Source organism: Limanda limanda, chromosome 9 (genome assembly GCF_963576545.1).
Source record: "Limanda limanda chromosome 9, fLimLim1.1, whole genome shotgun sequence".
NCBI lineage: Eukaryota > Metazoa > Chordata > Actinopteri > Pleuronectiformes > Pleuronectidae > Limanda > Limanda limanda.
The window spans coordinates 5,848,418-5,870,686 of NC_083644.1; the positions used below are offsets into that span (position 1 = coordinate 5,848,418).

At 40.7% G+C, this 22,269-nt stretch overlaps 3 protein-coding genes across 3 annotated transcripts; all 3 read left to right on the top strand.

The window, feature by feature from the left end:
• Positions 1-531: 531 nt before the first annotated feature.
• LOC133010712 (4-galactosyl-N-acetylglucosaminide 3-alpha-L-fucosyltransferase 9-like) lies at positions 532-12,026 on the top strand. The gene is made up of 2 exons (XM_061078332.1): positions 532-755; positions 10,184-12,026. The coding sequence occupies exon 2, from the start codon at positions 10,184-10,186 to the stop codon at positions 11,270-11,272; it is 1,089 nt and encodes a 362-aa protein (XP_060934315.1). The 5' UTR covers positions 532-755; the 3' UTR covers positions 11,273-12,026.
• A 279-nt stretch (positions 12,027-12,305) lies between these two features.
• Positions 12,306-16,223, top strand: LOC133010072 (4-galactosyl-N-acetylglucosaminide 3-alpha-L-fucosyltransferase 9-like). The gene is made up of 2 exons (XM_061077489.1): positions 12,306-12,493; positions 14,381-16,223. The coding sequence occupies exons 1-2, from the start codon at positions 12,491-12,493 to the stop codon at positions 15,467-15,469; spliced, it is 1,092 nt and encodes a 363-aa protein (XP_060933472.1). The 5' UTR covers positions 12,306-12,490; the 3' UTR covers positions 15,470-16,223.
• A 309-nt stretch (positions 16,224-16,532) lies between these two features.
• On the top strand, positions 16,533-20,036 carry LOC133010715 (4-galactosyl-N-acetylglucosaminide 3-alpha-L-fucosyltransferase 9-like). The gene is made up of 2 exons (XM_061078334.1): positions 16,533-16,699; positions 18,587-20,036. The coding sequence occupies exons 1-2, from the start codon at positions 16,697-16,699 to the stop codon at positions 19,673-19,675; spliced, it is 1,092 nt and encodes a 363-aa protein (XP_060934317.1). The 5' UTR covers positions 16,533-16,696; the 3' UTR covers positions 19,676-20,036.
• Positions 20,037-22,269: the final 2,233 nt, after the last annotated feature.

Sequence of the window (22,269 nt, forward strand, 5' to 3'; positions counted from 1 at the left end):
GAGGAGAATCCGGACATAGTCGTGATGTGGGGTGTTTTGGACTAAATATGATGAGCATACTGTCTATTAATAGGCCGCCGTGCCAATCTTTAAATAATAATAATGGAAGATTTATGTGATTTATTGTAAGCTTTGAACTTTTATTTTTTATGTTTTACAAGTTAGATCTATGTTGAGAAATGAATTGCTGACTGTAAGTCCCACCCAGGGGTGGACTGGCCATCTGGCATACCGGGCATAATCCCGGTGGGCCGTTGACCCAATGTGGGCCGGTCTGGTCCGCTATGTTGTTTTTTTGTTTTTTTTCTCTTCTTCCTCTCTAAATTCCCTCCAATTGGGCCGGCCAATTGGCTACAGAGGGCTGGCAGTGTGCTGCCAGCATCGACACATATTATTGGTCTATTGTTTGTCATTGTCAATCAATCATGGGCTGACAGGCTCAGAGAGCCCCGACAGTGCTGTCAATCACATCACAAACCAGGGTGGGGCGGGACCTCATGGCATTGGCGGGGGAGTCGCGGGACGGGCTGCTGCTGAAACAGAAACTTAACTTAATGGATAATAAGAGTAAAAAAACGCCCGGGTGGCGCTGAGAAGCATCGGGAAAAAAAGCTGAAGTCTCTGGAGGTGGAGGCTGCTAAATGTGCCAAACTGACGGACCTATGTGGTGCCGGGTTCACCAGCCCAGCAGCAGCAGGTGCGCCGGGAGACGAGCGAGGAGGACTCGACAATGATGAGCGAGTGGAGGCAGACATGTGAGCGCGCATTTTCAATACATTCTCAAAACTGGCTCGTTACTTGAGCAGCGGAGGTTGGCGTCGCACGCCTCTACCCACGGCGCACCCCCCTCTCACTCTCTCACTCTCTCTCGCTGCCCCCTCCCTCCTGAGATGTGCAGGTCCGGTGGCGTGTTTGCCGTTGGGGGGGGGGGGGGGGGGGGGGGGTGCAGCGCTCCGCAGGTTCACCTTCAGAAACCTTGTTACGACTTTTACTTCCTCTAGAATAGGATAAGAGATAGTGTCTTATTTTGTGTGCCTATAGTATAGTGGTTATACTGTGGTTTATTAATGTTCTTGGGCAGACACAAGAGGCACTTGTTTATAGTTAATTAGAAGTTCAGATGCACTGGTCCATTACTATTTCAACCTCAGCATCTAGGGTTCAAAATTGGTAAAATTATACATTATATGCATATTGTTGTTGTAATTTTTCAGTCAGTTGAGATAAATCTTGAGGAGAAACATTTTGGGTTGTTTTGTGTCTGTATAGACCTACTATAAAAAGCACTTTGCATTTTTAATTTTAGTTCTTGTACTTTTGATACTTAAGTACATTTCAACACCAGATACTTTTGATACTTAAGTACTTTTAATATGAGCTACTTTAAGACATTAAGAAGACATAAGTTACGTCAATTTAATGGCAGATGTGCTCGGCTAATTATATGGGCCGGTCTGAGCCAAAAAATGCCCGGGCCGTTTTGTTCTCCCAGTCCAGCCCTGGTCCCACCTGTGTTGATGTGGGCATTTGCCTGTTCTGTATAGCCTAAAATAATTGTAAATTATTGTCATAAAATTTATACCATGGATATTAATTGAAATTAAGGCTTGTAAGTCCCACAGCATTGTCAGTGGGCATTTTTCATGTTTTTTTCAGCACCGTTTTCTGTATGCGTTCCGGGACCTGTGCCCGTCTCGTCACCCCTGCGCTGTCATATGTACTTTGCGTTCCGGCACCTTGTGATTTACAAATTAAGCACTGTACAACAGTCATGCCTACGTGACCGCATCTCCAAAGACAACATTTATCATATAGTTAATGATCTTTATGGCAGCTTCTTGGCTACCTGTCAGGAGTTTTTCATAAATAGGCCAGGATCTGTTTGTCTGTCACGCAAAAGCATTGCTTTGATAGGAGATAGCACAATATATTTACTAAATAAAGTTTAAAAAGTAGCACCAGCATGTATGATTAACTCGTGAGCAGCAGTGTGGAAGATGGACCACAATAAACAGAAGTCTGTGTAGATGCGGGACAATAGGACCCAGACCCAATTCGGCAAATCAAGGTGAGAGCACCTCAGCAGCTAAGAGGCTGATGGAGCAAAGGTGTGTCAGCATTGATTTCTGCTCCTTTGCAATTCGAAATGTGTGAATGTTGGGGTAATGTAGGAGTGCAAATGCACCCTGAGGTATTGGACTTTTACTATAGTGAATTAATTACAAAGTATATGTAAACTGTTTGTAGACATATGGGGGACATATTGTATGTGATGGAAATTTATCTTGAGAGTTGAAATAATGAAATTATCAGACTGGAGTTGCTTTTGAGTCTTTATAATAATAAGCTCTGCTGAGTTTATACAACAAGCACGGGTGCTCAAAATGGAACAACTGGCCGCAAGTTCACAAAAGCCAGAACTTATACAAAGAGGCGTTACATAGCACATAATTTGAAAAAAATAAGACATGCCATAACTAATACAAAGAGGTGCTTCATAAAACGTAATGTGAAAAAAAGACATGAAATGCTGTAGCAAACTCCCTGTTTGCCAAGGTCACAGGAGTGAGACACCTAGTCAGGGGATTTCCACAACCTTAGACACTGGTCAGTGGATTTTTCCACAACACTCCCCCCTTTGATCATCAATAAAAATATGATCACTAACGAAAAATAATAAAGAAACATCATAATCAACATCAACTACAAACATCAGTAACAAACATCAAATCATAGAAGAATATTGACGAGTCTGCAACCCTGGTACTTTGTGTACGTACAGCGACACAATAGGTAGCCGCTGCTGTTTTGTGGAAAGAAAAAAATAGTTATTTTCCTGTAATTGAGAAAGCAATTAAAATGAAGAAAATTGAAGAAAAATCAGGTCAAACAAAATCATCATCTCATTAACCATTATCAAAATTAACATACTGTATTGATTGGCAAAATTATTTCATAATAAAATGTAATAAAACGTTAAATGTCAACATATCTTAGGTTGAAAATATCCAGTAAAACCTTTTAAAATTCATGCTAGGAAGTAAAATTGATTAAACTTACATTCAAATTTCATTTTTATAGCCCATATTCACAAATCACAATTTTGTCTCATAGGACATTAACATGATATCTACTGCCCTTAACCCTCATAAAGCGTAATGAAAAAAACTACTCAGAAAACTCTTTTCACAGGGTAAAAAATAAGTAGAAACCTTAGAGAGCCACATGTGAGGGATCCCTCACCGAGGATGGACAGAAGTGGTATGTATATATTATAAAGTATGTACAAACTTCATAATGTCACTCACATGAACCTAAAAAATTCACAGAGATTTAAATTAATGCATCATAAAATTTGAAAGGATAATTGCAGTAGCTGTTTTTGTCTAGTTAAATCACTAAGAAACACATAAGCAAGCTGGAGGGAGAAAATAACAACAAATTTGAAATGAAAAATAAGAAAACTAAATTTGAGTATCGTGATCAGAATCATCTGTGCTGTCAGTGTCCAGGTAGGGAGGGATGGGGGGAAAGTTACTGATCAAGGGGACCTGAATCACTTCTCTAGTGTCTAGTCAAATTTGCATGTGCTGGATGGTTCTTAGAGGACAGTGTAGGAAAAGAGGGGTTCGTTAGATCATCAGAAACTTTTACAGGAGTGTGTCTAGACAAAATAATGGGCAAAACAATAAACAATAAGGAGATCATGGATAACACGCATAGTGAGCCTCTGAGGCCATACAACCTCTTATGTCAATATGGATGCCATGGTTGTGGCCAGTGGCGTTTCTACATTAGGGGCAGGGGGCACTGCCCCACCAGATGGCGCTGTTGTGCAGAAAGCTAGATACTGCATATCTGAACTTTGTGGCAAAATATATTTTATTTTATTTTATATGCAAAGTAGCGTGAATGTGTGTGTGAATAAACTTGACTCAGAAGCATTATAGTCTTGTTTTGGAGTAATTCGATTCGTGTGTGTTTCTGTCTGTGTGCTCGCTCAGTTAACATTGGGAGAGTGGGCACTTTCAGATGGGCCCTACGAAATCTGCCAAGCAACTCGACTCCAGCGTCAGCCTGTTGCCTGCTCGGCTTCACCTGAGCTAACAGGCTATCCTTCGTCAGTGAACACCACCCGAGTCTGTGGAGAGGTTTCACTCACATATCAGATGAATAATACGTTTTGAAGTTCTGCTTGTTCTCCTGACAGAAAAGCTAAAGACGTCTGCGTTCCCGTTTCTAAGGTTATTCAAGTTTAGTATCGTATTTATCTGTTATAGTGATTCGCAGGTACCTGTACCTGGATTGTTAGCTTAGCTCTGCTAGCCCGCTGGCATGATAGCAGCAGTAATAGCGATGCTAACGGGAGTGTACAGGAGTTATAACCGACACGCACCGACAAGAACCGGCATGAGCCGGTCCCCCCAGCAGAGAGAAGCGTTAGTTTATGAGGATGAATCTGAGACAGGAGACTGTGTGTGTCCGGAGAATAAGCTCCACCGCGTAACATAGATAATGTTATGTGAAGTTTTTTCACTGGCCGAATGATTTGACTTGACAATGTTACACAGATTCTTATTCTGCAGAAACAGATTTACTGTGATCAACTGAAACGTGAGTATTTAAAGTCACATCTGCATTTTAAGAGCAGCTGTTTAAAGTAGCATTCCATCTCCTAAAGCTCTTTATTCAGAGTATGGTTTTGTGTTGTAACTTGTTACAGTGAAAACTAAACTTGTCTGCTACACTCAGTTTTTTACATCTTTAATCTTACCCACCACCTATTTCCTAAACTAAATGGATTTCTGCTCCCCGCTGGCACTCAAAATGCAGCCCATAGTATATCGTACTGGTCTATATAGGCCTACTGCTTATAATAATCAGCTACCTCTATTCTTGTGACGGTGACATGACGTCATACAAAATTGCCCCACCAGAAATTTCAGGCTAAAATCGCCACTGGTTGTGGCCTTGTTTTCAAAATTAAAAGCAAACCAGTACTAGCTGTCCTTGAGGACAGGAGAACTAAAAAAAAAAACGTTGGATAAGTCTACAACCGAAAACCACACCGCATTAGGCGAAATTTGGCAGGGTGTATGTTTGGGAACAGTAGGCGATCGAGGAATTACGGCGTCATTCACAGCCTTCAAATTCTGCACAAACCGCCACGCAGTAGATTGACCTTTGTCTGTGATCTTCTTAACTGGGCACAGTGGAGTGCGGACCGCTGAATCAGGGCAGGGGACATATACACCAGACAGCAAAAAAGATTCAAAAACAGGATGTATCCCTTCCACTGCTTCTTGTCTGAGTGGATGTTGTTGTTTACATGGCCTATAATCATATTTTGGTTGTGATTTTAATCACAGTTTCTGATGGGGCCCACATCATATTTGTCCTTTGCCCACAGCGTTTCAGGCAGATCTGAAAGTAAAGGAGAAACATCAGAGGGACTGGACAAGATTGCATAAGAATGAAAGTGATTTTCAGTCAGAACAAATGAGCGTGTGGCTGGAGAACAGAAGGTTTGAGAGTTGTTTTAGATCAAATGCACTCAGACTTGGGGAATACATTACGTCAGGCGTGGTTGTGGGTTGCCAATTAATATAGCCTGGCATGATCTGACAAATGGGCCTAAGTCTTGCCACTGGTCATCATGGGACGTGGAGAGCTAGATGTGAGGGCTGGAATTCGAGATGCGAAACAGTGGCAACTGCTGATCGGTGAGTGAGACGGCAGCTGCACTTCTGGAACCAGACCAAAAAATATTGGACACATTCAGAGAATCATCAGAAAAAGGCAAAAACAGAGCTGTCATAAACGTGATCTGCTGTGTCTGTCATATGTGAAGTGCAGTGCAATGAATCAGTGTGCAGAAAATCAGAAAAAGGAGTGACAAGAGAGTGTGACATGGAGAGCAGATCAGTGAAGGCATGTACAGGAAGTTGCCAGAATTGTGTGTAACCGTCACTTCATCAGGGAATGATACTAAATTGAGGCCTAACATAATCATCAAATCTCTTCCTAATAGATTAATTGGGCAACAGGGAGACAACAGAAAATCATGTTCAAACCTTATGGGATGTTTTGTCTAACTGAGCGGTACATTTGAGAGGTTTTGTGAAATTTTATTTTACAGTGGCACCACTGGCACCTTGAAAGAATATAAAGCAACAACTCATCTCAGGAGATGTGGGCATATCTGACATCCTAACCACAGAATAACCTGCACCAGTGTCGACCATGAAATTAAGTTTGTGACCGTTAACACACAGTTCGAGTTGAGTCATTTTCTTAAAAGCATCACCATTGTACTTAACATAAGAACCCCAAGGTTGTGTGTAATCTGGTGTGTGTGTGTCTGTGTGGGTTTGTGTGCGGTTAGTAACACAAGTTGCTACTTCTTTGCAGTGGCATGTATTTGTGTATGTGCTTGAGCTTCTGTGTGTGTGTGTGTTTCACTTCCCTTTCTCTGATCCTTGGTGGGTAGGCTGGACGTCTCCTCCCCGTCTGCCACCTCCTCACTTTCTGTAAAGTTCAGTCGGCAGTGAAAGTTCTTGTCTCCCCGTCCGTTCGCCGTTGGGGGCATTTCCTTGCTCCTGTGTCCTTTTTCTTTGCAGATTTAACACTCATCTCTGGGAATATTGGGTCGTGCGTCCGCGCCCCTCTCTTCCTCATTCAGTCAAGTTGGCTCTTCTCTCAGTGTTATCTGGTCTGCTTGGCCTTGACAGGGTAGACACAGCCGGCATCATGCCGATGTGTTGATTAAACAGGACAGTCAAACTTGTGAGGAAATCTCCTACGGTTACATATGGTTGTTGTTTTCACCCCGTTATTTTGGACATGTCAATTTTATTGGGGAAGGCGGTCCTCAGGGCATTGAGGAGTGTGTTGAGAGCGTTGACGTATGCCGCCTTAACCGCATCATCCCAGTCTGGTGGAGTCAGACGGAGATCTCCCCCACAGTGCGGACATATCTTTGCAAAGTCAATGGGGTCTAAAGATGAGGAAGAGGTGGCGTAATGATTCAGTCCTCCCACTGCCCCGTCTCCATAGACTGGGAGAGGGGTGGGTGGAGGCTGAGGGGGCCTGATTGTTGATTGGTGGAGTCTGGTCTCTGCACATCAGGTGGAGCAGGGTTTTGTTGTTGGTGAGGAGAAAGGCAGGCGTTGAGAAGAGGACTGCCACACCCTGAAAGGGGACAATACAGAGGTCTATGTGAAAAAGACATGAAATCCTCTTCTGTGTCTATCTGCTGTGTCCGTCCACTGTAGCAAACTCCCTGTTTGCCAAGGTCACAGGAGTGAGACACCTAGTCAGGGAATTTCCACAACCTTAGACATTGGTCAGCAGTGGTGGGAAGTAGCGAAGTAGAAATACTTTGTTACCGTACTTAAGTAGATTTTTCACATATCTGTACTTTACTTGAGTACTGATTTTCCTGACAACTTTTTACTTTTACTCGCTACATTTGAACACAAATTTTTGTACTTTCTACTTCGTATATTCTCAAAACTGGCTCGTAACTTGAGCAGGGGAGGTGCGCCGGTACGCACGTTGCACCTCTCTCTCGCTCACTCGCGTGCTTGCTGCCGCGGGAGATGTGCAGCTCCGGCGGGGTGTTTGCAGTCGGGGGAGGCAGCACGAGAACCAAAAGTCTGGATGTTGGTCGGGCTGTCTTGGTCGACCGGGGTCGAGCAGGCTGTTCTGGTCATAGAGACTAGATGTCTCATTCGACGGAGCCGGACGTCCGCACATGGTGGCCATCTTGCTAGAGTGAGCCCGCTCACCCATAACATTGTGTTGTAGTGGTACTTACTTTTTAAATAACCATAACTTGCTCAATTTTCAACCGATTTTTAAACGGTCTGGTTTGTTATAAACGTCAGAGATGTAGTTATGACACTGCATAAATTATTGAATTTTTTTGAAAATAACATAATTATTCATAAGTATGCAGTGTCATATCTGTTTAAAAATCGGTTGAAAATTGAGCAAGTAATGGTTATTTACCACTACCAACACAATGTTATGGGTGAGCGAGCTGCCCCCTGGCAAGATGGCCGCCATGTGGTGACGTTCGTCTCCATTGGCCGGCAACGCAGACGAGACATCTAGTCTTTATATATATCTATGGTTCTGGTAACGATACCTCCGCAGGTCCACCTTCAGAAACTTTGTTAAGAGTTTGACTTTCTCTAGATCAGCCATTCCCAAACTTAAGAATGCCGCGGCTCAATGTGAAAACTGAAAAATCTGTGCGGCCCACCTACACCTTTAATCACAACTATATGATCCACATACAGGACTAGAATCATACATATTATTAATTTAATAGCAAAAATAATTCTATATGAAAGCAGGCATATGCAGTGCAAATCCAATAACAACCACATTTAAGCGTAACGATTTGCAAAGCAACCAATGTAAAAAAAGAAGTGCAAATAGGGTATTGTTAAAAATATATTCTTACTGTTTTTATAACAGAGCACAACAAGGATATCCTGGAGAAGACAGACATATTCTAGGCGTAACCAAATATACTTAAGGCGTTTAAGCTGGGCCTGTGACATTTACTCACTTGAAAGTGACATTACATTTTTATTTGACCTGTTGTGTAAACAGTGTTTGATCAAATCACAAGAGCCTGGACGTAGCAAGTCGAGCACAAGTCGGCAGGTCGCAGGGTGGAAATTTATTTAACTGGTTTTACTTGTTGGGTCAGTAGGCAAGGTCTATTAAATCAGACCAAGGTGCATGATCAAATCAAAAAAGCCTGCCAGTAGCAAATCGAGCGCTAACACGGGAAAGGTAAGAACTTGAATTAAACTCTATTATATATAAACTAGAGTTACTGTTCTGTAATCTGTAATATTTCTATCTCATAAACACATATTAACCTCTAATCAAGTGAATATTGAGACAGTATTTTTTACTTCTTGTCTGATGATGAACAAACTATTATGAATTGATACTGAAAGAAGAAGTTAAGGGGTCAATCAGACTGGAACTTATAATCATGAGAAATATCAAATAATATCCGGATCATTTTTCCTATGAAGAACATCGGAATATTTTGTTTTTTACTTCCATTTATTTTATAAATAGCCACAGTTTGTTTGTGTAATCATGAGCTGTGAGGAATCCTGTCTGAAATCAAAGATAGTATTTAATTAAATTAGGGGATCGTAGTAATGTGTATTTATTTAGAATAATAAACTCTCCTCGCTGTGTTTGCAGTTCTGTTTTAAAGCAAGAATGGACACATGGAAATATATCTATTGTTCTTACTACGTGTCACTGTTTTACATGTGTACAAGGGATGTTTCCTACTGAAAAGTCATTGCGAGTTCTCCATCTGTTGTTTAAGAGAGAGGGTGGGGGGTTGAGTCACTGGCCACATTATGAGACATTGCTATGGAGTAAAGTTTGTCAGTTCACGCTCAAATGTTTGAGGCAACAGTAGAACAGGTTAGTGTTTGGCATCTAGGCTCCGACTTAGTCATTCCCCCCCATATGATTACATAGATATGATGGAAGTGAGGAGCGAATACTATGAGAACCGCACAAATTCGGAGCCTGACGTTATGGATCAGTATCCCCTATTTGTGCGCCTCACCACCAAGGTGTGGCCATTCTCCTTAGAATTGGCCTGCAGGAGAAAATACCACAAGCTGCTACGTGCAGACCTTGCATCTGTCACCGTGAGGCTGAAGGGAATATACCTTGTGAACTTGGATTTCCTGCGAGCACATGGCAACAAATAAACCAAAGTTAAAATGGAACACTTTAAACCCAGCAAACCACCTGATATGCAACAATATCATTAGGCTGCAAAATGTATACAAATTAAAGAATCTGGGGTGGAGCAAACCATCTGTTAAGCAACAATAGTGATAGACAAAATATTCAATCAAATGATTCACTCAAATTCAGTGAATCCTACAGAGTCTATTCTATTCCTGAAGTTTTTTGTAACAATAATTGGCTGGCAATATATGCTTTTTAATTCAGCCCCACGCAAGCTGTTTTAATGTAAAGCTGGAAAATCAGAAGCTTGTCAGGCCTGTCGTGCCTAGACACGGGTGGAAAGCTGACTATAATTGCAAATGGTCCATTGAAGTACTACAAGTCATGATGTTGTTATCAAAGAGGTGACAATGGTTTATTTTTTCTTCCACAGATGAGAGGATCTTCCAGTAAAACGCTGTGCTGGGCAATCTTAGCTATTGTTGGCCTTATCTACGGTGTTCTTTCTTTATTTGTATATTTCGAGCCTCCATCTCCTGTGTGTCCGACTATGTCTACAGTAGCCGATGAAAAAACGTATGAAGCCACAGGGGCAATTGAAAAGCCCATCGTTCTGCTGTGGTTCTGGCCTCATGGTGTGATGTTTGATTTTCAAATCTGCTCAAGCTACTTCAACATTGATGGCTGCATTCTGACTGATAACAGGTCATTGTACAGCCAAGCCGAGGGAGTCATCATCTTCCAAAAAGGCATAAACTGGCAGTTGGATAACCTGCCCAAGGAGCCACGTCCATATTTTCAGAAGTGGATTTGGTACCATGTGGAATCTCCCACGAACACGCAGAAGATACCAGGTCTGGAAAATCTGTTCAACTTAACATTGAGCTACAGAAGAGATGCTGACATCACAGTGAGGAATGAGGTGACGATCAAGCAAACAGAGACAAAGGAGGAAGTAGTTCTGCCCAAAAAGGACAAACTGGTTTGTTGGATTGTCAGTAACAGTAACCCAGCTACTGGAACGTCTGTGAGAGAGAAATATTACACAGAACTGTCCCAACACATAAAGGTTGATGTCTTTGGTGCTTTTACAGGGCAGTGGTTGAAATATGAAGACTATTACCCCACCCTTGCGAGTTGTAAGTTTTATCTCTCATTTGAGAACTCGCTCCACGTAGACTACATAACAGAGAAGGTCAACGGGCCCCTTGTAGCAGGGACCGTCCCTGTAGTTCTGGGTCCACCAAGGGAAAACTACGAGCAGTTCCTTCCCAATGGTTCCTTCATTCACATAAATGATTTCCCTGATGCTAAAGGTCTGGCAGAGTTTCTGCAACGCCTGGACAAGGACCATGAAGCATACATGAGTTACTTTGAGTGGAGAAAGTATTATGAAGTCACTGCTCATCTTTTGTCAATGAGAAATGAATTCCTTCATCCTGTCTGCCTCGCCTGTGACCACATCTCAAAGTACAAAGAATACCATGTTGTCAATGATCTTTATGGTTGGTACTTTTCATGAAAACTACATTGAGAACATAATTTGACTGACTATAAACTAGAACCTATTCTTTGAATTTGTGTGATTGCTTTGACCCTTTATAGAGTAATGATTTTTTTAAATAATCAATATAGTTCACATGGTAACCGCTGATATTATCATCATATATATTTGTTATGTAGATCACTCTTAGCACAGATGGGCCTTGGTGAGTACACTTTGCAGAGTAAAACTGGAGCTGATGAAAATAGTGCTGCAAATGTTCTCTGTTCTGAGTCACTTTGAGTGAAACAACTAAGTAAATATTCAAATAGAAAAATATGTTTTATATATGTCATTGGGGTCATTTGGATGATTATTTTATGTTTGTTTTTGCTTTCTTTATAGTTACTTAATTAGATAATTTTTTTCTGTTCCTTTACCTTTTTTTTTTTTTAATTAATAGTTTTTCCATCAGGGATGTTTGAGCAAACCAAAATAGCAGTTTGTAAAATATAAAGACTACAAGTGAACTTCCAGTTTCTATCCTGACTGTTTTATGTTTTCTATTGAGTAGGGTTGTGCTAATGAATAGGTGGGGCATCATTTGCATGGATCCAGCTGAATATCTGCACACTCACATTAAAATCAGCCATCATTTTACAACTCTAAGGGACAAGTCTGTGCTTTACACCTGCTTTACACTGTTTTGATTTAAAATTAACTCGCCAACACCATTTGGTGGGGAGATATCTTGTTGAGCAGAAATTATGCTATTCTATCTAAATAAACAATGTATGACCATCTATTTGGCTTCTGTGCAGTTTCTCTTGAGGAGGTGTCTGTGTTTATAAAATATTAAAGTGAGAGCCGCCAGACGTTTTGTGGACTGTCTCTACCTGGCCCCTTAATATAATGACTGCAGAAAGTCTGCAGAAGACAGTATGTGAACACAGCAGGTTGGGGGGTTTCACACAAGCTAACTGGGCTAGTTAAGCTAGTTGAACTAGGGTTTCAAACTGAACTGGTTTTACAGGTCCTGGTGGTTTAGGGGGGGGTGGACTTACCGGGAGGACTCCTCGGAGAAGCCGCCGTCCAGCAGCCGCACTTTACAGAAGAGGACCCCGTTGACGAAGGGGACCGAGGACAGCTCGTCCAGCTCGAAGTCCACCTTGAACTTGAATTTCTTCTTCTTCATCATCATTAGATCCATGCACAGGCTCAGGTCCGTGGAGAAGAGGCCGCTGGCATCACAGCCCCATGGTGAGGAGACACGGTGGTGTGGTGTGTTGTGATGGTGTGTTGTGTTGTGGGAGGATGGGGAAGACGCTGGGGACAACTGTGACATCTGAAGGGACGAGGGAGAGCGACTTCCTGTCAGGGAAAATCTGAAACTATACATCATACACAATATTGGAAAAAATATTAGGACACCTCTTTCAGGGATGCTTCATCCAAAAAATTTGATATATGTTAAAAAAACGATACATTCTAGGCGTAACCAAATATACTTAAGGCGTTTAAGCTGGGCCTGTGACATTTACTCACTTGAAAGTGACATTACATTTTTATTTGACCTGTTGTGTAAACAGTGTTTGATCAAATCACAAGAGCCTGGACGTAGCAAGTCGAGCACAAGTCGGCAGGTCGCAGGGTGGAAATTTATTTAACTGGTTTTACTTGTTGGGTCAGTAGGCAAGGTCTATTAAATCAGACCAAGGTGCATGATCAAATCAAAAAAGCCTGCCAGTAGCAAATCGAGCGCTAACACGGGAAAGGTAAGAACTTGAATTAAACTCTATTATATATAAACTAGAGTTACTGTTCTGTAATCTGTAATATTTCTATCTAATAAACACATATTAACCTCTAATCAAGTGAATATTGAGACAGTATTTTTTACTTCTTGTCTGATGATGAACAAACTATTATGAATTGATACTGAAAGAAGAAGTTAAGGGGTCAATCAGACTGGAACTTATAATCATGAGAAATATCAAATAATATCCGGATCATTTTTCCTATGAAGAACATCGGAATATTTTGTTTTTTACTTCCATTTATTTTATAAATAGCCACAGTTTGTTTGTGTAATCATGAGCTGTGAGGAATCCTGTCTGAAATCAAAGATAGTATTTAATTAAATTAGGGGATCGTAGTAATGTGTATTTATTTAGAATAATAAACTCTCCTCGCTGTGTTTGCAGTTCTGTTTTAAAGCAAGAATGGACACATGGAAATATATCTATTGTTCTTACTACGTGTCACTGTTTTACATGTGTACAAGGGATGTTTCCTACTGAAAAGTCATTGCGAGTTCTCCATCTGTTGTTTAAGAGAGAGGGTGGGGGGTTGAGTCACTGGCCACATTATGAGACATTGCTATGGAGTAAAGTTTGTCAGTTCACGCTCAAATGTTTGAGGCAACAGTAGAACAGGTTAGTGTTTGGCATCTAGGCTCCGACTTAGTCATTCCCCCCCATATGATTACATAGATATGATGGAAGTGAGGAGCGAATACTATGAGAACCGCACAAATTCGGAGCCTGACGTTATGGATCAGTATCCCCTATTCGTGCGCCTCACCACCAAGGTGTGGCCATTCTCCTTAGAATTGGCCTGCAGGAGAAAATACCACAAGCTGCTACGTGCAGACCTTGCATCTGTCACCGTGAGGCTGAAGGGAATATACCTTGTAAACTTGGATTTCCTGCGAGCACATGGCAACAAATAAACCAAAGTTAAAATTGAACACTTTAAACCCAGCAAACCACCTGATATGCAACAATATCATTAGGCTGCAAAATGTATACAAATTAAAGAATCTGGGGTGGAGCAAACCATCTGTTAAGCAACAATAGTGATAGACAAAATATTCAATCAAATGATTCACTCAAATTCAGTGAATCCTACAGAGTCTATTCTATTCCTGAAGTTTTTTGTAACAATAATTGGCTGGCAATATATGCTTTTTAATTCAGCCCCACGCAAGCTGTTTTAATGTAAAGCTGGAAAATCAGAAGCTTGTCAGGCCTGTCGTGCCTAGACACGGGTGGAAAGCTGACTATAATTGCAAATGGTCCATTGAAGTACTACAAGTCATGATGTTGTTATCAAAGAGGTGACAATGGTTTATTTTTTCTTCCACAGATGAGAGGATCTTCCAGTAAAACGCTGTGCTGGGCAATCTTAGCTATTGTTGGCCTTATCTACGGTGTTCTTTCTTTATTTGTATATTTCGAGCCTCCATCTCCTGTGTGTCCGACTATGTCTACAGTAGCCGATGAAAAAACGTATGAAGCCACAGGGGCAATTGAAAAGCCCATCGTTCTGCTGTGGTTCTGGCCTCATGGTGTGATGTTTGATTTTCAAATCTGCTCAAGCTACTTCAACATTGATGGCTGCATTCTGACTGATAACAGGTCATTGTACAGCCAAGCCGAGGGAGTCATCATCTTCCAAAGAGGCATAAACTGGCAGTTGGATAACCTGCCCAAGGAGCCACGTCCATATTTTCAGAAGTGGATTTGGTACCATGTGGAATCTCCCACGAACACGCAGAAGATACCAGGTCTGGAAAATCTGTTCAACTTAACATTGAGCTACAGAAGAGATGCTGACATCACAGTGAGGAATGAGGTGACGATCAAGCAAACAGAGACAAAGGAGGAAGTAGTTCTGCCCAAAAAGGACAAACTGGTTTGTTGGATTGTCAGTAACAGTAACCCAGCTACTGGAACGTCTGTGAGAGAGAAATATTACACAGAACTGTCCCAACACATAAAGGTTGATGTCTTTGGTGCTTTTACAGGGCAGTGGTTGAAATATGAAGACTATTACCACACCCTTGCGAGTTGTAAGTTTTATCTCTCATTTGAGAACTCGCTCCACGTAGACTACATAACAGAGAAGGTCAACGGGCCCCTTGTAGCAGGGACCGTCCCTGTAGTTCTGGGTCCACCAAGGGAAAACTACGAGCAGTTCCTTCCCAATGGTTCCTTCATTCACATAAATGATTTCCCTGATGCTAAAGGTCTGGCAGAGTTTCTGCAACGCCTGGACAAGGACCATGAAGCATACATGAGTTACTTTGAGTGGAGAAAGTATTATGAAGTCACTGCTCATCTTTTGTCAATGAGAAATGAATTCATTCATCCTGTCTGCCTCGCCTGTGACCACATCTCAAAGTACAAAGAATACCATGTTGTCAATGATCTTTATGGTTGGTACTTTTCATGAAAACTACATTGAGAACATAATTTGACTGACTATAAACTAGAACCTATTCTTTGAATTTGTGTGATTGCTTTGACCCTTTATAGAGTAATGATTTTTTTAAATAATCAATATAGTTCACATGGTAACCGCTGATATTATCATCATATATATTTGTTATGTAGATCACTCTTAGCACAGATGGGCCTTGGTGAGTACACTTTGCAGAGTAAAACTGGAGCTGATGAAAATAGTGCTGCAAATGTTCTCTGTTCTGAGTCACTTTGAGTGAAACAACTAAGTAAATATTCAAATAGAAAAATATGTTTTATATATGTCATTGGGGTCATTTGGATGATTATTTTATGTTTGTTTTTGCTTTCTTTATAGTTACTTAATTAGATAATTTTTTTCTGTTCCTTTACCTTTTTTTTTTTTTAATTAATAGTTTTTCCATCAGGGATGTTTGAGCAAACCAAAATAGCAGTTTGTAAAATATAAAGACTACAAGTGAACTTCCAGTTTCTATCCTGACTGTTTTATGTTTTCTATTGAGTAGGGTTGTGCTAATGAATAGGTGGGGCATCATTTGCATGGATCCAGCTGAATATCTGCACACTCACATTAAAATCAGCCATCATTTTACAACTCTAAGGGACAAGTCTGTGCTTTACACCTGCTTTACACTGTTTTGATTTAAAATTAACTCGCCAACACCATTTGGTGGGGAGATATCTTGTTGAGCAGAAATTATGCTATTCTATCTAAATAAACAATGTATGACCATCTATTTGGCTTCTGTGCAGTTTCTCTTGAGGAGGTGTCTGTGTTTATAAAATATTAAAGTGAGAGCCGCCAGACGTTTTGTGGACTGTCTCTACCTGGCCCCTTAATATAATGACTGCAGAAAGTCTGCAGAAGACAGTATGTGAACACAGCAGGTTGGGGGGTTTCACACAAGCTAACTGGGCTAGTTAAGCTAGTTGAACTAGGGTTTCAAACTGAACTGGTTGTACTGGTTTTACAGGTCCTGGTGGTTTAGGGGGGGGTGGACTTACCGGGAGGACTCCTCGGAGAAGCCGCCGTCCAGCAGCCGCACTTTACAGAAGAGGACCCCGTTGACGAAGGGGACCGAGGACAGCTCGTCCAGCTCGAAGTCCACCTTGAACTTGAATTTCTTCTTCTTCATCATCATTAGATCCATGCACAGGCTCAGGTCCGTGGAGAAGAGGCCGCTGGCATCACAGCCCCATGGTGAGGAGACACGGTGGTGTGGTGTGTTGTGATGGTGTGTTGTGTTGTGGGAGGATGGGGAAGACGCTGGGGACAACTGTGACATCTGAAGGGACGAGGGAGAGCGACTTCCTGTCAGGGAAAATCTGAAACTATACATCATACACAATATTGGAAAAAATATTAGGACACCTCTTTCAGGGATGCTTCATCCAAAAAATTTGATATATGTTAAAAAAACGATACATTCTAGGCGTAACCAAATATACTTAAGACGTTTAAGCTGGGCCTGTGACATTTACTCACTTGAAAGTGACATTACATTTTTATTTGACCTGTTGTGTAAACAGTGTTTGATCAAATCACAAGAGCCTGGACGTAGCAAGTCGAGCACAAGTCGGCAGGTCGCAGGGTGGAAATTTATTTAACTGGTTTTACTTGTTGGGTCAGTAGGCAAGGTCTATTAAATCAGACCAAGGTGCATGATCAAATCAAAAAAGCCTGCCAGTAGCAAATCGAGCGCTAACACGGGAAAGGTAAGAACTTGAATTAAACTCTATTATATATAAACTAGAGTTACTGTTCTGTAATCTGTAATATTTCTATCTAATAAACACATATTAACCTCTAATCAAGTGAATATTGAGACAGTATTTTTTACTTCTTGTCTGATGATGAACAAACTATTATGAATTGATACTGAAAGAAGAAGTTAAGGGGTCAATCAGACTGGAACTTATAATCATGAGAAATATCAAATAATATCCGGATCATTTTTCCTATGAAGAACATCGGAATATTTTGTTTTTTACTTCCATTTATTTTATAAATAGCCACAGTTTGTTTGTGTAATCATGAGCTGTGAGGAATCCTGTCTGAAATCAAAGATAGTATTTAATTAAATTAGGGGATCGTAGTAATGTGTATTTATTTAGAATAATAAACTCTCCTCGCTGTGTTTGCAGTTCTGTTTTAAAGCAAGAATGGACACATGGAAATATATCTATTGTTCTTACTACGTGTCACTGTTTTACATGTGTACAAGGGATGTTTCCTACTGAAAAGTCATTGCGAGTTCTCCATCTGTTGTTTAAGAGAGAGGGTGGGGGGTTGAGTCACTGGCCACATTATGAGACATTGCTATGGAGTAAAGTTTGTCAGTTCACGCTCAAATGTTTGAGGCAACAGTAGAACAGGTTAGTGTTTGGCATCTAGGCTCCGACTTAGTCATTCCCCCCCATATGATTACATAGATATGATGGAAGTGAGGAGCGAATACTATGAGAACCGCACAAATTCGGAGCCTGACGTTATGGATCAGTATCCCCTATTCGTGCGCCTCACCACCAAGGTGTGGCCATTCTCCTTAGAATTGGCCTGCAGGAGAAAATACCACAAGCTGCTACGTGCAGACCTTGCATCTGTCACCGTGAGGCTGAAGGGAATATACCTTGTGAACTTGGATTTCCTGCGAGCACATGGCAACAAATAAACCAAAGTTAAAATTGAACACTTTAAACCCAGCAAACCACCTGATATGCAACAATATCATTAGGCTGCAAAATGTATACAAATTAAAGAATCTGGGGTGGAGCAAACCATCTGTTAAGCAACAATAGTGATAGACAAAATATTCAATCAAATGATTCACTCAAATTCAGTGAATCCTACAGAGTCTATTCTATTCCTGAAGTTTTTTCTAACAATAATTGGCTGGCAATATATGCTTTTTAATTCAGCCCCACGCAAGCTGCTTAAATGTAAAGCTGGAAAATCAGAAGCTTGTCAGGCCTGTCGTGCCTAGACACGGGTGGAAAGCTGACTATATTTGCAAATGGTCCATTGAAGTACTACAAGTCATGATGTTGTTATCAAAGAGGTGACAATGGTTTATTTTTTCTTCCACAGATGAGAGGATCTTCCAGTAAAACGCTGTGCTGGGCAATCTTAGCTATTGTTGGCCTTATCTACGGTGTTCTTTCTTTATTTGTATATTTCGAGCCTCCATCTCCTGTGTGTCCGACTATGTCTACAGTAGCCGATGAAAAAACGTATGAAGCCACAGGGGCAATTGAAAAGCCCATCGTTCTGCTGTGGTTCTGGCCTCATGGTGTGATGTTTGATTTTCAAATCTGCTCAAGCTACTTCAACATTGATGGCTGCATTCTGACTGATAACAGGTCATTGTACAGCCAAGCCGAGGGAGTCATCATCTTCCAAAAAGGCATAAACTGGCAGTTGGATAACCTGCCCAAGGAGCCACGTCCATATTTTCAGAAGTGGATTTGGTACCATGTGGAATCTCCCACGAACACGCAGAAGATACCAGGTCTGGAAAATCTGTTCAACTTAACATTGAGCTACAGAAGAGATGCTGACATCACAGTGAGGAATGAGGTGACGATCAAGCAAACAGAGACAAAGGAGGAAGTAGTTCTGCCCAAAAAGGACAAACTGGTTTGTTGGATTGTCAGTAACAATTACCCAGCTACTGGAACGTTTGTGAGAGAGAAATATTACACAGAACTGTCCCAACACATAAAGGTTGATGTCTTTGGTGCTTTTACGGGGCAGCGGTTGAAATATGAAGACTATTACCCCACCCTTGCGAGTTGTAAGTTTTATCTCTCATTTGAGAACTCGCTCCACGTAGACTACATAACAGAGAAGGTCAACGGGCCCCTTGTAGCAGGGACCGTCCCTGTAGTTCTGGGTCCACCAAGGGAAAACTACGAGCAGTTCCTTCCCAATGGTTCCTTCATTCACGTAAATGATTTCCCTGATGCTAAAGGTCTGGCAGAGTTTCTGCAACGCCTGGACAAGGACCATGAAGCATACATGAGTTACTTTGAGTGGAGAAAGTATTATGAAGTCACTGCTCATCTTTTGTCAATGAGAAATGAATTCATTCATCCTGTCTGCCTCGCCTGTGACCACATCTCAAAGTACAAAGAATACCATGTTGTCAATGATCTTTATGGTTGGTACTTTTCATGAAAACTACATTGAGAACATCATTTGACTGACTATAAACTAGAACCTATTCTTTGAATTTGTGTGATTGTTTTGACCCTTTATAGAATAATGATTTTTTTAAATAATCAATATAGTTCACATGGTAACCGCTGATATTATCATCATATATATTTGTTATGTAGATCACTCTTAGCACAGATGGGCCTTGGTGAGTACACTTTGCAGAGTAAAACTGGAGCTGATGAAAATAGTGCTGCAAATGTTCTCTGTTCTGAGTCACTTTGAGTGAAACAACTAAGTAAATATTCAAATAGAAAAATATGTTTTATATATGTCATTGGGGTCATTTGGATGATTATTTTATTTATGTTTGTTTTTGCTTTCTTTATAGTTACTTAATTAGATAATTTTTTTCTGTTCCTTTACCTTTTTTTTTTTTAATTAATAGTTTTTCCATCAGGGATGTTTGAGCAAACCAAAATAGCAGTTTGTAAAATATAAAGACTACAAGTGAACTTCCAGTTTCTATCCTGACTGTTTTATGTTTTCTATTGAGTAGGGTTGTGCTAATGAATAGGTGGGGCATCATTTGCATGGATCCAGCTGAATATCTGCACACTCACATTAAAATCAGCCATCATTTTACAACTCTAAGGGACAAGTCTGTGCTTTACACCTGCTTTACACTGTTTTGATTTAAAATTAACCAACACCATTTGGTGGGGAGATATCTTGTTGAGCAGAAATTATGCTATTCGATCTAAATAAACAATGTATGACCATCTATTTGGCTTCTGTGCAGTTTCTCTTGAGGAGGTGTCTGTGTTTATAAAATATTAAAGTGAGAGCCTCCAGACGTTTTGTGGACTGTCTCTACCTGGCCCCTTAATATAATGACTGCAGAAAGTCTGCAGAAGACAGTATGTGAACACAGCAGGGGAACCCCTGCTGGATTGGCAACTAGTCAAGGTTGGTGACGCTTCTAACAAGGGATCGATGCAAAAATCAAAACAACGTACTGTCAGTGTACTGAAAACAAAACCATGTGATCTCCCCAGGGGAATAGATATGCACCTTAATCCTGTGGAGGATTTGTTGCTGTTGTGAGCACGTCTGAGCAGAGAACCTCCCGCTCCGTTGTGCATGTGTGAGACGAAAAATCAAGAACAAGTTTGAACCCAATTAAGCAGAGATTCTCTCTAGGACAAGTCTAAAAGAGTCTTTAAGCAACCTGTGGATAATCCCTATCTTTATAGATAGGGATATACATTATATTTTTTCAGCCACATGGGCCTCGTGTAAAGATCTTGAAATGACTGAGCGATACTTATGTGAGATTTTTAAATCAAGAGTAACAAAGCGAAAACTACAACCGAAATTAATCCAGGGAACCCATCATTAGGGCCCGAGCACAGACATCAAAGGTGTCTGGTGAGACCCTATTGAAATTGTAAGGATTATTATTAGGGCCCGAGCACAGACATCAAAGGTGTCTGGTGAGACCCTATTGAAATTGTAAGGATTATTATTATTATGGGCCCGAGCACAGACATCAAAGGTGTCTGGTGAGACCCTATTGAAATTGTAAGGATTATTATTATTATTATTATTATTATTATTCAGGCAAATGAATTGGCTTTTTGAGGGCTTTAACATGCTCAACTTCTTACCAAAATTTGCAGAAAGTTAGAAAGTGGTGAAAATTTACATATTCTGAAGGAATTTTCAATGGGCGTCGCAAAATGGCTCAACGGTGCCCCCCGAGACAGCCCGAGACCCCCGGAAGGTGTTCCCATTGACCTATCTTCACAAAAATCGATATACAGGTGTATCATGACCAGACAAACAAAAAGTCTCTTGGTGCAATTGGAAAAACACAACAGGAAGCCTGTTATTTTGCATTTAGTGGCCATTTTGGCCATATTCCACATTTTTTCTTTGATACACTTGTACCAGGGTTTTCATCGGATCAACTTCAAATTGAGATGAGTGTCATCACGACAAGATGGAGATAAAAACTGACTGACAGATTTTTTTTTAATCACACGGTGTGACCGTGGCGTGGTGTCAAAGTTTGATTACACGCCATTAAAACACGATGTTCTGTAACGCGGACATACATGGACCATGAATCCTTTGATTTCAGTCTTCCTAGATCAAAGGAAACTTTATGTCTTGCAAAGGTTACGTCTCTCTCTCTCAGAACTGGTTATTTTTGTTTTTTCAGACAAAAAGCATGCAACGCTTCAAAATGGATGTGCTCGGGCCCACCCAGTGCTGCTTTGCAGCCCTGAAAATTTTATTTTCATTATTATTATATTTACTATTATTATATATACTGTTGTTGCTGCCATTATTACTATATACTGCTATTATATTAGTATAATTACTATCATATATAAATATATATTATGTTATATTATATACTATATATACTGTACTATTTTTAGGGCCCGAGCACAGACATCAAAGGTGTCTGGTGAGACCCTATTGAAATTGTAAGGATTATTATTATTATTAGGGCCCGAGCACAGACATCAAAGGTGTCTGGTGAGACCCTATTGAAATTGTAAGGATTATTATTATTATTATTATTATTATTATTATTATTATTA